Source organism: Polypterus senegalus, chromosome 9 (genome assembly GCF_016835505.1).
Source record: "Polypterus senegalus isolate Bchr_013 chromosome 9, ASM1683550v1, whole genome shotgun sequence".
Lineage (NCBI taxonomy): Eukaryota > Metazoa > Chordata > Cladistia > Polypteriformes > Polypteridae > Polypterus > Polypterus senegalus.
This window is the reverse complement of record NC_053162.1, coordinates 88,064,529-88,078,489: the sequence shown is the minus strand read 5'-3', so window position 1 is coordinate 88,078,489 and position 13,961 is coordinate 88,064,529. Positions and strand designations below refer to the sequence as shown.

The window sequence follows — 13,961 nt, the reverse complement described above, 5'->3', positions numbered from 1 at the left end:
GCACACAAAATGTAGTCCAAAACAGAACTGAGGGAATAGGGAAAAGTTAGAGGCTTTTTAAGGTCAGGGTAGGAAGTGACATCAAAGGGGCCGGGATCAGAAAGGTCTTCCTCTATAGGTCCAGACACGGAAGTGACGTCAACAGGGCCAGGTGGAACTTCACCTGAATGGTATGCAGGAAAGTGAGAACAAAAGTTAATGCACTCTGCCACATCCCAGTCAGATTTGGAATTGTCCTCACTTAATCTCTTTAGCTGCCTCCCATGCGCATGTGACTATATATATATATATATATATCGCGCTTCGACTTTCGCGGCTTCACTCTATCGCAGATATTAAATGTAAGCACATCTAAATATATATCATGGATTTTTCGCTGGTTCGCCGCTTTCTGCGGACAATGGGTCTTTTAATTTAGGTTACATGCTTCCTCAGTTTGATTGCCCAGTTGATTTCATACAAGGGGAGCATGTATTACATATTAACTAAAACTCCTCAATGCTATAAGAAATGCTTCCCGCGCGGTGCTTGTTTGCTTCTCTCTATCTTTCTCACTCTCTCTGCCTGACGGAGGGGGTGTGAGCAAAGGGGCTGTTTGCACAGAGGACACGGAGGCTCCTCTACAAAATGACGCTTTATCGCGGTGCTTCTGTATACTTAAAAGCACGTATTGATTTTTTGATTGTTTGCTTTTCTTAGCGAGCGCTCTCTGACATTCTCTGCTCCTGACGGCGCTCTTTTGAAGATAAGATATGTTTGCATTCTTTTAATTGTGAGAAAGAATTGTCATCTCTGTCTTGTCATGGAGCACAGTTTAAACGTTTGGCTAAAGGGTTTTATTTCATGTCTAGAGGGCTCTAATAATGTTAACAGGGTGGGAGAGTTTATAAGGGCTTAAAATATATAAAAATAACCATACAAACATATGGTTTCTACTCGATTTTTCACCTATCGCTGGGGGTCTGGAACGCAACCCCGATCGAGAGGGATTACTGTATATATATATATATATATATATATATAGTAACAAGTCCAAAACATCATAAAGGTTTGGGGCAGCCACCCGTATATTGTTTTTCCCGGCTGTAAAAGTTGAAATAAGTAGCACAATGTGCATAGAACAGAGTCTAAAACAGAACTGATCACCATTAACAAAGATGGAGGCCTTAAAGTCCCATATAGGAAGTGATGTCATCAAAAGGGCCGGAATTAGAAGTGATGTCATCTGGACCGGAAGTGATGTCAGCAAAGATTGATCTCTTCTGAGGCACCGGAACCTTGCAGGAAAGGTCTGTAGGTAACTGAGAAAGACAGTCAGTGCATTCTGCTGACCTCTGGTCAGATGTTATATTACAATTACTCAGACCCTTTAGCTGTCACCTACTCGCACATGTGTGACAATATACATACAGGTGCTGGTCATAAAATTAGAATATCATGACAAAGTTGATTTATTTCAGTAATTCCATTCAAAAAGTGAAACTTGTGTATTAGACTCATTCATTACACACAGACTGATGTATTTCAAATGTTTATTTCTTTTAATTTTGTCAACACGTTTAATTTTTAACACGTGTTTTGCCCTATTTGAGATTAATCAGGTGTATGCTGTTTTTGCTTCTAATTGTTGGGATTGAACCTTGGATGTTAGCTCCTGAGGTGAAGCCTCTGATGTTGCGCCACAGTGGCTGGTTTGTTTATTTGACATGGTGTAGATCAGAATATTGCATACATAGGTCTGATCACAATTTGATATTTGGGTGTTTACTTACCAGGAAACACTTGTGAATGGTCAGCTAGCTGGCAGACATCCACCATGTCCTCTCATTTGCGAACACAGGGTAAAATGTGTTTGTGTTGTGTACTCGTTGTATCATATATATATATATATATATATATATATATATATATATATATATATATATATATAGTGGTCCATGGCCGGCCTTTTATCACCGGCCAATACTCCCAGGCCGCCAGAGGGAGCCATCCCTACGACATGGAGATGCTTCAGATTCCAGGAGGGCATCATGGACTATGGAGTTTTCCTGTTAAGCCCTGCTGGATAACATTGGGACCACCAAAGGTCGCTCTAGGGAGAACCAGGGACTGCTATTTGTCCTACGCCCTGGAAGTACTTCCAAGTCACATGAACGGAAGGAATAATGTACTCCGGGGTGATAAAAAGGACTTTTATCTGACCGAAGGATGAGAAACACTTCCGGGTCAGGAACTATATAAGAACTTTGGGAACTCCCAGACGAGGAGCTGAGCTGGGTGGTAGGAGGGCAATGCGTCTGGGAGTGGAGGATTGATTTATCATTGTCACTGTATTGATTAATGAATAGTGTAGAGTGGAGGGTGCTTAGTGCACATTATTATAATAAAAATAATTATTGTGGCACTTTTACCTGGTGTTTGGTGTGGTACCTGAGGGTTCAAGGGAGCGATAGTGCCCCCTACTGCTACTATATATATATGTATATATATATATATATATATATATATATATATATACATATATATATATATATATAGTCACACACATGCGCATAGGAGGCAGCTAGAAGGACCAAAAAAAGATAAATTCATGCCAGGCCTGGAAATTCTGCCTGATTCCGAAGACGTCACCTCTGCGTGTGTTTAGTGTAACAGACAGCTTGGATTCTTACTAATTTATTTGTAGATTATGTCAGTGTTATTTCACTAAATGCATTGAAGACTTGGTCCTAAGGATGACTGTTTGCAGATGTTTAAATCAAAAACCATGAGCAGATGGAGAATATGTACTAAGCTTAAAGCTAGGACAACTGCTGTTACCTCTAGAGACATAAAATCCAGATATGACCTTAGAAAAGCTATCAAAATCACCAAATATAAGTATAAAGTTTATTTAGAGTCAGATTAAATTTCAAGACCCAAAGGCGCTACAGTTTTAAGTCTGCCCCTTGGACCTAGTTGGTTCAGTTGCAGAACAGAAGTATATTAGCAGCAGATCAAGATCAGACTACATAATGCATTAGGAGACGATCTGTTACATCTGCACAGCGTTGCAACATAGTTGTATTTCATGCTTACTTTTACAATGCGTTAATAAAGTGTGCATTTTTCGGAAACGCATACGATATCAAATAAAGAGTTGTTGATTGCGTACTTAATAATCCGTTACCTTCATTTTGGCACTATCCACAATCTTCAGGCCAAAGTGCTGTCTCGGTGAACAGCGGAACAAAATCAGTACCAAATTTAACTAATCTACAGCTAGTCTTGTTTTGGCTTCGTGTTTCTCCTCGGTTTGCTCAGTTGGTTGTCTACTATTTAACTTAATATTGTTTTTGTATCAGTACTGTATACTGCTGCTGGATTATGTGAATTTCCCCTTGGGATTTATAATCTATCTATCTATCTATCTATCTATCTATCTATCTATCTAATTGCCAGTTAATGTCGCCGCGCTGGCAATTAAGTCTCTCTCTCTCTTTCTCTCTGTCTCAATTAACGACGTGTTGCTAAACTATTAGTTTGATTTTCTGTGTAGTAAAATAATGGGAAATAAATTAGTAAATATTAAAAATTGCATGTATTAAATAATAATGTTGTTTAAAAAAAAAACATTTTAAAACGCGCTTTTCATACATCTGAATGTGATTATCACCAAATTTAAAATGTACAATAAAAGGCTGAATACTATGTAATGTTCCATGGTTGGCTCAACTGCGAAGTTCTGTATAGGAATATTGAGAATGACAGTGCGTTATTACTGGACGTTTTCAAATTTTACAGGTTGTGGTTTATAGCGATCCACACGTGAATGACTAATTCTATAGTTAGATTGCAGAAAGGTCGAGTCTGAATGTTTTAATAACAGCGGCTTCAAGAAATTTAGTGACCTAAAATGCAAAAGCCGACAAATGTTAAGGTAAGTTTCAAGCTGTACTGCTGTACTGCTAATAATGCGCTCAGCATACATTTACACTTAAGGCTATCATACCCTTGATGACATCACAACCTAAGTATCAACTGTGGGAAGAGCGCATGCCCAGTGAATGAACCTTACTTTGGTGTGAGAATGGTCCGATCAATGCAATAGGTCTGCTACTAGCTGGTGGGAAAAATATCTTCTCTGGTTGGTAGAAAAATCTCTTTCCTTTTTACGTTTAACCAATCGCCATCTAGGTAAGATACAGCTTGTTTGGAGATATCGCGTTGTTTAGGGAGCGTGTAATAATATTGTATAAAGAATTCTGACAGTTTGGTAGCACTGTTCGCTGATTCTGGTATTTTTATTCTTGGGCGAAAAAAATATTGTAATATTAACGTGATGCCCGAAGATAAGTTATGTGTTGCAACCCTGTTGACGTGCACTGCTCCGGTGAATATTGCAGTCATCAAATACTGTAAGTGCTCAACATGTTTCTAAGTATACAGCGCAGGTTTTTCTTTTTTTTGTAATTTTTCGAATACAACAATTGTTTATGTTACAGCAATATAAAACAGCTCTCTTTTTCAGAAGTGAGTATAAATTAAAAATGTTTACTTATTTCATATAGTATTTGCTGAAAATTGTTTTATTTATTTTACAAACAACAATTTAAGTAGGATCTAACGAATTACATTTTAGAATAAGCATTTAAATTGAGGAAGCAGGTTCTCTCCCCTCTTACTCAATTTATCTTTTTTAATTTATTTATTCATTTATTTTTACTAGCATAAAGTTTTACACTGCTAGCCTAGCTCTCTTTTTCAGGGGTGGGGGTTGATTTGTTTGGAACCTTTTTTTTTTTTTTTGTAAAACTTGAGTTGTGTATAGAATGTTATTTGATTTTAATGAAATCAATAAAATTAAAAAAATAATTAAGAAGTCAGTGAAAACCACAATTTGACAAAATGCAGAGAAAAGTATGTTTTGTTGAAACGTTTTTTTTCTTTATTTGCAGGGGGGAAGAGAAATGAAGATTTGATTTTGCCTATCAATTCATCTTTGAGTGTTACACTTCACCAGAATCAGGTCAGGGATGCTAAAAGTCCCCCCAGAGTATTTTAGAACTGATCCTCAAGCATGCAAAGTACTACTTTTATAAGCAGTAACTTTTCAATGCCCATCCATTATCTGCATCCACTTTACCTAATCCATGGTCCTTGGACAAGTTGTTAGTCCTCACAGTTTACCTAACATGCATATGGTTGGGATGTAGGAGGAACACATGAATACTAGGAGAAAACTGTGTATGTGCAAACTCAACACAGTGATTGGTTTCAGATTCAGTTTCTGTAGCTTCTAGCAGCAGTGTAATGCTGTTCTGATAAATGAGGTGGAATATCAGAGGAGTCTGTCCATAACACCAGCAACAGGCACAAGAAAATTAGTACTTTCAAGTTAGCTTAGTGCAGTACATCTTGGGGTAAAAAAGCACATAAAATTTAAAATACATAAATCATTTTTTGGTTTACTACTCACCAAAATTTAGTTAACTAGGGACATAGTGAAATTATTTGACATTTATCTGTAGTTACAGATTAATATGATTTATTTGTTAGCTGTTTAACATTTATTAAGAATTGATTTTCCACATTTTTGATACTTTAAGTTTTACCACATTTTAATTATATATATTATATAAACATTTTGTCAGAAATATGTGTTTAAGCAATAATACTAAAACAATGTTTTATATAGTGTCTTTCTGTGATCCATGCCATGTGGAAATGTTGCAGTTATTTATTTTAAAATCTGTAATACTGTCTGGTTCAGTGACATAATGAACCTGATTTACAAATTTAGTGCATTAAAGCCATACAAATGATAGCTGCAAATGATAAATTAATAAGCCGTTGTTTGAATTATTTTAAGAAAGCTATAAGAGAGAAGTGTTGATATTTTTTGTTTAATCAGATAATAGTTTTGCCTGTTTTACTCACTCACCTATCTTGGGAAAATGGGTTTGAATCAAGAACTATATTGACAGTTGCAGATTGTTTAGTTAATTCAGTGAACTTCAATTTTAGCTCAAAACAACAACTACAGTTGCATCTTGCAAACACTTTAAAGAAGACAGAATCTGGCTCAATGGAAAGGAAGTGGACATCAACCATCCACGGCTCCAGAGCTGCTTAAGAGAAAGTACTGTTATATTTGTTTGTTTTTTTTTTTAAAAAAGGTTCTGTTCATGACCACATTTATTGTTAACAACAGTTACAAATAATTAATCATTAATATGTATTGTTGTTTTTACATTTTATTCAAAAATATATGTTTTAGAAAACATTTACTTTTTTTAAATATTACAGTATAAAAATTAAACATTGATCTGATTGTTAGCCCTAACACTTAATCTTATTGAAATTTTATGTAGTTCGTCGCTTGGCTCGGAAGAGGCACAGTGATGAAGAAAACAAGTCTGAAAAACTGAACTTATCGCAGAAGGTTCATATCTGCTCTGTTAACAATTTTCCTACAGCAGCTGGGCTGGCATCTTCTGCTGCAGGGTATGCCTGTTTAGGTAGGTTTTCTTCAGATATGTAATTAGGTAACTTTTTTTGTTAAAAATTTATAATTCTGAATCTGCAGTTTTTAAAGCTTTTTTTTGTTTCTTTCAAGCTTTTTCTTTCACACTGCTGACTTTGAAGTATTCTCTTTTTCATTATTGCATTGACAAATCAAGAAGAAAATGAACCCTTCCCAAGCATTGTGGTGATTTTTGCAGTCTGAGTTTGTACTTGGTGAAGAACAGTATACAAAGTAAATTGAAATTAAAATGCAAAAAATGAGATTTGCGAAGCTTTTAATTATTGTTGTAATGCACTTAAACATGAAGTATTGAATATAATAAAAATGTCCTAGCAGGTGCATTTTGTCATCACTTTAAAAAAAAAAAAAAAAGTTTTTATGAAATTAGTCTTGCATTAAGTTTTTAACGGTAACAACTTAAAAATAAATGCATGACAATCTCAGTATTGATTGAGGCTTTTAGTGTTGATTTTTAATTAAAACACTTATTTCTGAAGAGTATGGCAGTAAAGATTTAGATGAGGAATGGAATGCACCTAGTGAACTTGTAGGCATGTGTCTCACATGCCATCAGTACTTAAAATAGTACTTTAACTGATGTACAAATTATAGGCTCTTTTGGTATTATTAACAGTGTGTTATTCAAATATATAAAATGATTATTTTTTGGGATGGGTAAATAACTTTTCTTTTCAGTTTACAGAGTAGATGCCACGGGGCTATTTTTTGCAGTATGTTTGTGTGCCATGGTGTAAAACAGTTGAGCAGGGGGCTATCTGAAAATAAACCACATCTCTTCTGCTTGAATGAAGTATCATAAAAACATAATTTAAATGTTAAAAAAACAGATTTTGGAAAAATGAATGGACACAAAGTATATGTGAAAAAGACACTTGTTTATAAAGAACTGTATCTGAAAATGAATAGAGAACTGCATACAAAATACCTAAATCCAGCTTCTTTCAACAGTTCTCAGTATAGGGATACTCTGATTGATTGGCCGCAGATTGAAATTGGCAGGTTTTCACTAAATGATTGATTGGCTGCAGATTGAAATTGGCAGGTTTTCACTAAAAAAAACCAAAATGGATCGGTAAAAAGGCTGTTCTCAAAAAACAATACTTTTAGCCATGCTATTCTAAGCTTTATGAAAATTTAGTTGGAGTGTTCCTTTATGCAATGTATTACTGTAGCTGAGCAAGTCAGTCAGTCATTTTCCAACCTGGGTGTTTTTTTTTTTTTTCCCCTTTTGAGGCAAACTTCCTGCACAGTAAACAAAGAGCAGAAAGTGAAAACTTATTTTCTCAGTGAATGAGAGGCAACTGGTATATTAGCCTTTACGTTAAATAAAGTGGAGTAATAAACTGAAGAAAAGTAATTAAGAGAAGTCATCCTGTGCAACTAATCAAATGGCAAGAAAAGCTGCTTCTAAGGAATTCAGATCGTTATTTTGTCCTTTAAATTAAAATTGTTAATTTAGAGTTTGAACAGTGAGCCTGTTTAAAATGCAGCAGTTTCCACTTTTTAATTGGGGGAAAAAAAAGATAAAGATGAATTTGAAGTTGCTGCTTAGTAAACAATAAGCTTTTTTTAAGATTTGTTCTTGTGTTAATAATTTGTTACCGTGCGTTATACAGCATAAGTTTTGGTTAGAAACAACTACCTCATAATTAAAATGGTAATCCGTATTTTATAATTACACCTCAAGAATTATGAATGTCTAGTTAATACTCCAAAGGAAAAAAAACACACCTGTATAAATATAATGTATATTTTAACAGCAAAAATATGTAGTACAATCAGTGATTTAAAATGATAAAAATGTGTAAGTGCATGTATATTTACATTTAAGCAGTGTTTAATTGCCAATATAAATTAACTGATTGTGTAAGAATATAGATATAATATATATTTTAGGCCCGGGAAAATTTTTATGGTTAATATGGCCTGTTTTTTAATTCGTTAAATATTGTTGCATCCAGAGCCGGCAAAGAGGCAAACACCTCAGGCAGTGCTTTGGTCAGGACAGCATTTTGTTGTCATTTTTTTTTTTTAACATTACAAAACAATAATATGAAAAAAGGTAATTAGATCGAATCAATGTCATATTACATAAGTGCTAAATAGATTGACTTATAATGGCACTAAAACCAAAAAGTCTCAAGTACCTTTGTATGTAACTTGCCGGTCTACCAGGTAGGTTACAGTGCTGACTGCTGTAGCATAATGACAAAATTAGCAGGTGCTTCGTCCCTTTGCCTACTCATACAGGCAGTCCTCTCTCTCTGCCTCACTCTACTCACCCAGGGTCAGAGGCAACTCGTATGCCCACTCTCCCTTGTCTTTGTGAGAGTCGCTGGCAAACATGCACCCAGGCAAATGGACACCTGACACATCACCTGGCTGCTAAATTGCTCTCCAAGTGCCATGTCTGCAAAACGGTGATCATAGAGCTACTTTTTTGTTGCCTTCTCCAGGTAGTCGCACCCTCCTCAGACAGACCTCGACCACCTGAGGAGTGTGTCTCTCTCTGGTCAGGACCCAGGGGCACTACACTGTTATGTTCATGGTGCACCAGTTAAAAACACACATATATATAACCCTCTAACCCTCCTCCTGCATCCATCCTCGCTCTTCTCGAGGCATGCACACTGCCTGCTCATGTGCCCGCACGCATCACCTCACCAAACACTGCCTCAGTTGCTTTCATCTCTGCTACAGTCCACCTTTTCTATATACTAAGGTGACCATAGCACGCAAGACAGAGACCATGGGATAGGGATACGCACGACAGAGCCCCGCCCGCCAACTGTAACCCTCCTTCCGCGTCATGGGATACGCATGACAGAGCACCGCCCGCCAAGTCTAACCATCCTCCCTCATCCACCCTCGCAAACTGTTTTACACGCTGGATACAGCGATTCCCATCCAAGACAAACATGCTTCTTCTTACATGGTCCTGCTGGAACAGGGCAAACCTTTGTCTAGAAAAACCTGATTCATACCATACTAAGAGCATAGTGTTTTTGTTGGCTTGCCCGCCTGCCTGACTGTTACCAGCATTCACCGCAATATACTGTAGTGTAAAACTATCGCAGCTGCTATCTCAAAAACTGTCCTTATTCCCCCTTATTTCCCTGACCCCATCAGATTCAAATTTGCCTTTTACTTTTACACGCAGACAATTTCCTGACCCCATCAGATTCAAATTTACCTTTTTACTTTTACACACAGACAATTTCCTGTTAGATTAGCCTTTGCAATGACAATTAATAAGGCACAGGGCCAAACTTTCAGAATGATATGCCTATATCTGCCAAAACCAGTTTTCAGTCATGGACAATTGTATGTTGCTTTCTCCAGAGTTCCATCTTTTCATTCACTCGCAGTCATATCCTCAAACCCACCCCATTTGGACAACTGTGTCTTTCAGGAAGTGTTCACCCATCAATAAATAATTATGGGGGGGTTGGCTAGTAGACTATAATTATCAAGTTGTTGATGGTGATGAATTCAGGACAGTATTTGTGGAGTTTTAATACAGGTTTTAATATATGCCCAATTAAGACATGCACATTCTTTCAATTTAAATCAGTCTTCAGCAGTGCATTCATAGTCAATATTCATTTCAATCATATCAGTTTTACTTTGATGCATCTGTGTCTCATAGGCTATGCTAATTTGATATTTAATACATTGGCCTCATTTTCTTATTTACTTTTTTTTGACTTGCCTTTTAGGAAGGCAAATTCAGGTTGCACTTGCTCAAGTAGTATTTTGTTTTGATTCTACATAAGTTTTGTTATTCGGTGTGTAATTACTTCATTATTAATGTATTTCATAATTACATGTTCTTAATGTTAGATGTGGTTAATCTCTATTAATTACATACATTTATGTGATTAATTATTTTTTAAATTGATTCCCAGCCCTTATATTCAATTATTTATTTTTTGGAGAAATGCTGAAAGTACTTTATTTGAATTAAGCCTTGTTTCAGATACATTGCACAAAAGTCTAAACAATATAACTTGTAATTATGATAATTATGAGGAGCATTTTTCTTTTATGCCATATGTATTATTGATAAATATTTGTGTTTATTTTATTAGTTAAAGTGTGTATTTTAAGGAAATTTTATTATTTTATGGTCACAGAACAATAAGTCTGTAGTATTTCATTTTGTTAATAAAAAATGAACAGTTAACACCTGTGATTTGTAGTTTAATTATGAAAATAAATTTTAATATAGGACATTTTGTCTGGTTATGCAGGAGATTAGTGTAAAAAAGTTTTTTAAAGGGATAAAGGAAAAAAAAATCTGAATCGGTATAAAAATTGGAAAATCAAGTAACAGGAAATCGGTGATCGGTATTGGCATCCCTATCAACACCATTGAATTAAAAACAAACTACTTGAGTAAAGCTTTGATAAAAGAGACAAATGCACCACATGTTTCTAACTGTGAACTGCTGTTGTAATTTACTGAGTTCCAATTAGCTATATGTCTCACTACGTTTCTGACATAATTAAAATACATAGATGTAACTCAGCTGCTGGACAAGAGAATGTTAATTTACATGCCCTGTTTCATTACTCAAAACTGTTTCCCCTGACTAAGATGGAAATGGAATAAAAGTAGACTACTTGTAAAGAAGTGTCTGAAGTTAATAAAATTAGTTATTAATGTGTACTGCAAAACTCAATCTTAGTTCCATTCCACCAGTACTGCGCTCTCTTATAGGTACAGTCTAATCCAAACAATGGATGCTATAGAATGTAGGTGGGTCATTACTTGTGTTGTATTAGAGACTATTGACCACTTATAAGGTGATTGCTAATTTCGTTTGAAGTGATACCAATCTCTGACTAGTTATTATGTAAATCACTGTAAATAATGATGTACTGGCATCTTGTCCAGAATTGGATTCTTGCACAATCCCGATGTTGCCTGAATAGGCTCCAGCTCTGTATGACCCATATAAGATTAAGTGGTTAGGATGCATACATTATTTTCACTAGTCCACGCAAAAAAAAAGCAAAATTCTCCACAGAGCAGTTGTGAGCAGTTAAAATGAGAATAAAGTTCTTGATTTTTGTCATTTTTTAACTTGGGTTCTAGGGAGCGGGAAAATTTCATGTACATGCGTGCAGAAACTCTTGTCAACCTGTCCCCTAAAAAAATAAGAAGCACACATCTGTAGTAATACTGACTGACTCCATTAAATTGACAAAGTTAAGTAATGCAGCTTAAGCTAGTATAACATTTACAAGGCTATAGCAGTGGTTGTCAGCCTTTTTTTTTAATGTATAAATACTGATGGTTTCAGCTGTAATTGTCAATATATTTGCATGAAAGGAACAGTAAGTATTAGGCTTACACAGGAAACTAAATGCATGTGTTTACCAGAGATTTACATCAATATTTGTTTAAGTATTTTTGAGGTTACCAATAAAGAAAGACAAAAATAAAAACATCTTTTTATAGTTGGTAAAAACAAAGCCAATATCCCCCACCATCCCTCTTTGTTTACATTTTGATTGCATGTTACTGCCTGTGAGACATACCTGATAATGTGACTTGATTTGGTATATTGTAGAGAAGGCGCACTCAAAAATGAGGTTTCCCTGTGGCTGTGACTATAAATATGAGGAGTGACAACAAGTTGAATTACTGTCTTCCTACAGCTAACGTATAATTTTCACAAGACTCGCTTCATCATTTAATTTTTTTTAACTTTTGAACTTAGAACAAATGACTTTTTGATTGCCATCACCCCTCCTCTTTTTCATATACCCAATCCCAACTACCTGCCATGTGTAATTCCAGGTCATAGTCTGTAGTAGTAGGATGTTGTACTGTGTTAGGCATTATGGATGTAGTGAGAAGTCAAGCAAAATGACGTCTCTTATTGGCTAACTAAAAAGATTACAATAGAGTTGCTTTGAAAACGTGCATATTGTGTTCTTTTTAGTTAACAAATAAACAGGTCATAGTCAGTAAGGGAAAAACACACAATTAAAAGCACTCATGGCATTGTAAAATTTTCTAATAAACTGATTTGAAAGGACACAAATTTATGAGTACGTTATTAGACTTTGTATTTAATTTGATATTAAACATCTCTTAAACATAAACATGCAGAACAGTGACCAAGCAAATGATTTCTTATAGTGTGAAAAATAACTTGGTAGTGAAACAGAACAGTGAAGAGGGCCCTGCCTGGCTCCCCCACTCCTGATGTCACCCTTCCCCCTTCCCCCTCCCCTTGATCTGCAGCCTCTGTCTCGGATTAGTGCAAATATATCGCTCCTGCAAGTGAACTGTGATTCTTAGTGCGATGAGAGAAGTCACAAAATCAACTTGAATGTTCTAGGAAATTATGGAAAAAAAAACCAGATCTAAATTCGTTAAGTAGTTCTCTCATTCGCTTGTTAAGCGGACATAAGGTACACCTCCTGAGGTTGTTGTGTGAGTGAGGAGTTCCCATCATGCCCCCCACCCCCCTTTGCCTGCTGCTTGTCTCTTGGGTTTGTGCAAATAAATCTGTACAGCATGCAAACTATGATACATAGCGCAATGAGAGAAGTTGCAAAATCAACTAGAAATAGATTTGTAGAAAAAAAGGTTGATCTAAATCAATTAAGTAGTTCTTTTGTGAAGAGCGGACAGACAGACATTGGATTTTATGTACAGAGAGATGTATACGGCAGGTGTTCTTACATACTATATCAGTCTGCAGTATATTAAACATCCCCCTCTCTCTCTCTCTCTCTCTCTCTCTCTCTCTCTCTCTCTCTCTCTCTCTCCCCCCCCCCCATCTTTTTATTTGCCAGTATATGCATTAGCCAAATTATATGGAGTTCAAGGGGAACTGTCGAAGGTGGCTCGGCAGGGTTCAGGCAGTGCCTGTCGGAGCATGTATGGTGGTTTTGTGCAGTGGATAATGGGGAACAGATCAGATGGGAAAGACAGTATTGCAGAAGAGATACATCCTGAAACACATTGGCCACAGCTCCGGATCCTCATTTTAGTGGTAAGTGAAAAATGGCACTGGCTTAAATTACCTACTAACCAGAAATAGCCTCAGTCAGATTCTATTAATATTGTTTGATTTCCTTCTCTTAGGTTTTCTCTACAAAGATCAACTAAAGGTTTGGTTAGAGGTTTCTTCTAACTTGGGATAAATTGTTTTGGCATCAAAATTTTGCTTCTAGTAACGTAGGGCAAATTAAAGATTAAATGGAAACTACCTCATTTACCACACAATGGCAAACTGCAGCCTTAAAATCAAACTGTTTCCCTCATTTGTCAAATTATATTCTTCTGTAACTCATCTCCAGGAGTTTAAGGGTACAGTGCCTTATTAAGATAGATATTGTATATGTTTTTAACAGTGAGGGACTTTTAGAAGTCAATGGCATAAATATCTTTGATCAAATTAAAAAGCTA

General features: G+C 35.9%; 1 protein-coding gene across 1 annotated transcript in view; it reads left to right on the top strand.

The window, feature by feature from the left end:
* The first annotated feature begins 4,198 nt into the window (after window positions 1-4,198).
* mvda (mevalonate (diphospho) decarboxylase a) overlaps window positions 4,199-13,961 on the top strand; it is a 36,731-nt gene continuing 26,968 nt past the window's right edge. The window contains exons 1-5 of the mRNA XM_039763411.1: window positions 4,199-4,397; window positions 4,938-5,008; window positions 6,007-6,121; window positions 6,354-6,500; window positions 13,346-13,545. Of these exons, the coding sequence (XP_039619345.1) occupies window positions 4,322-4,397; window positions 4,938-5,008; window positions 6,007-6,121; window positions 6,354-6,500; window positions 13,346-13,545 (609 nt within the window). The 5' untranslated portion in view covers window positions 4,199-4,321. The remainder of the gene's footprint in view (window positions 4,398-4,937; window positions 5,009-6,006; window positions 6,122-6,353; window positions 6,501-13,345; window positions 13,546-13,961) is intronic.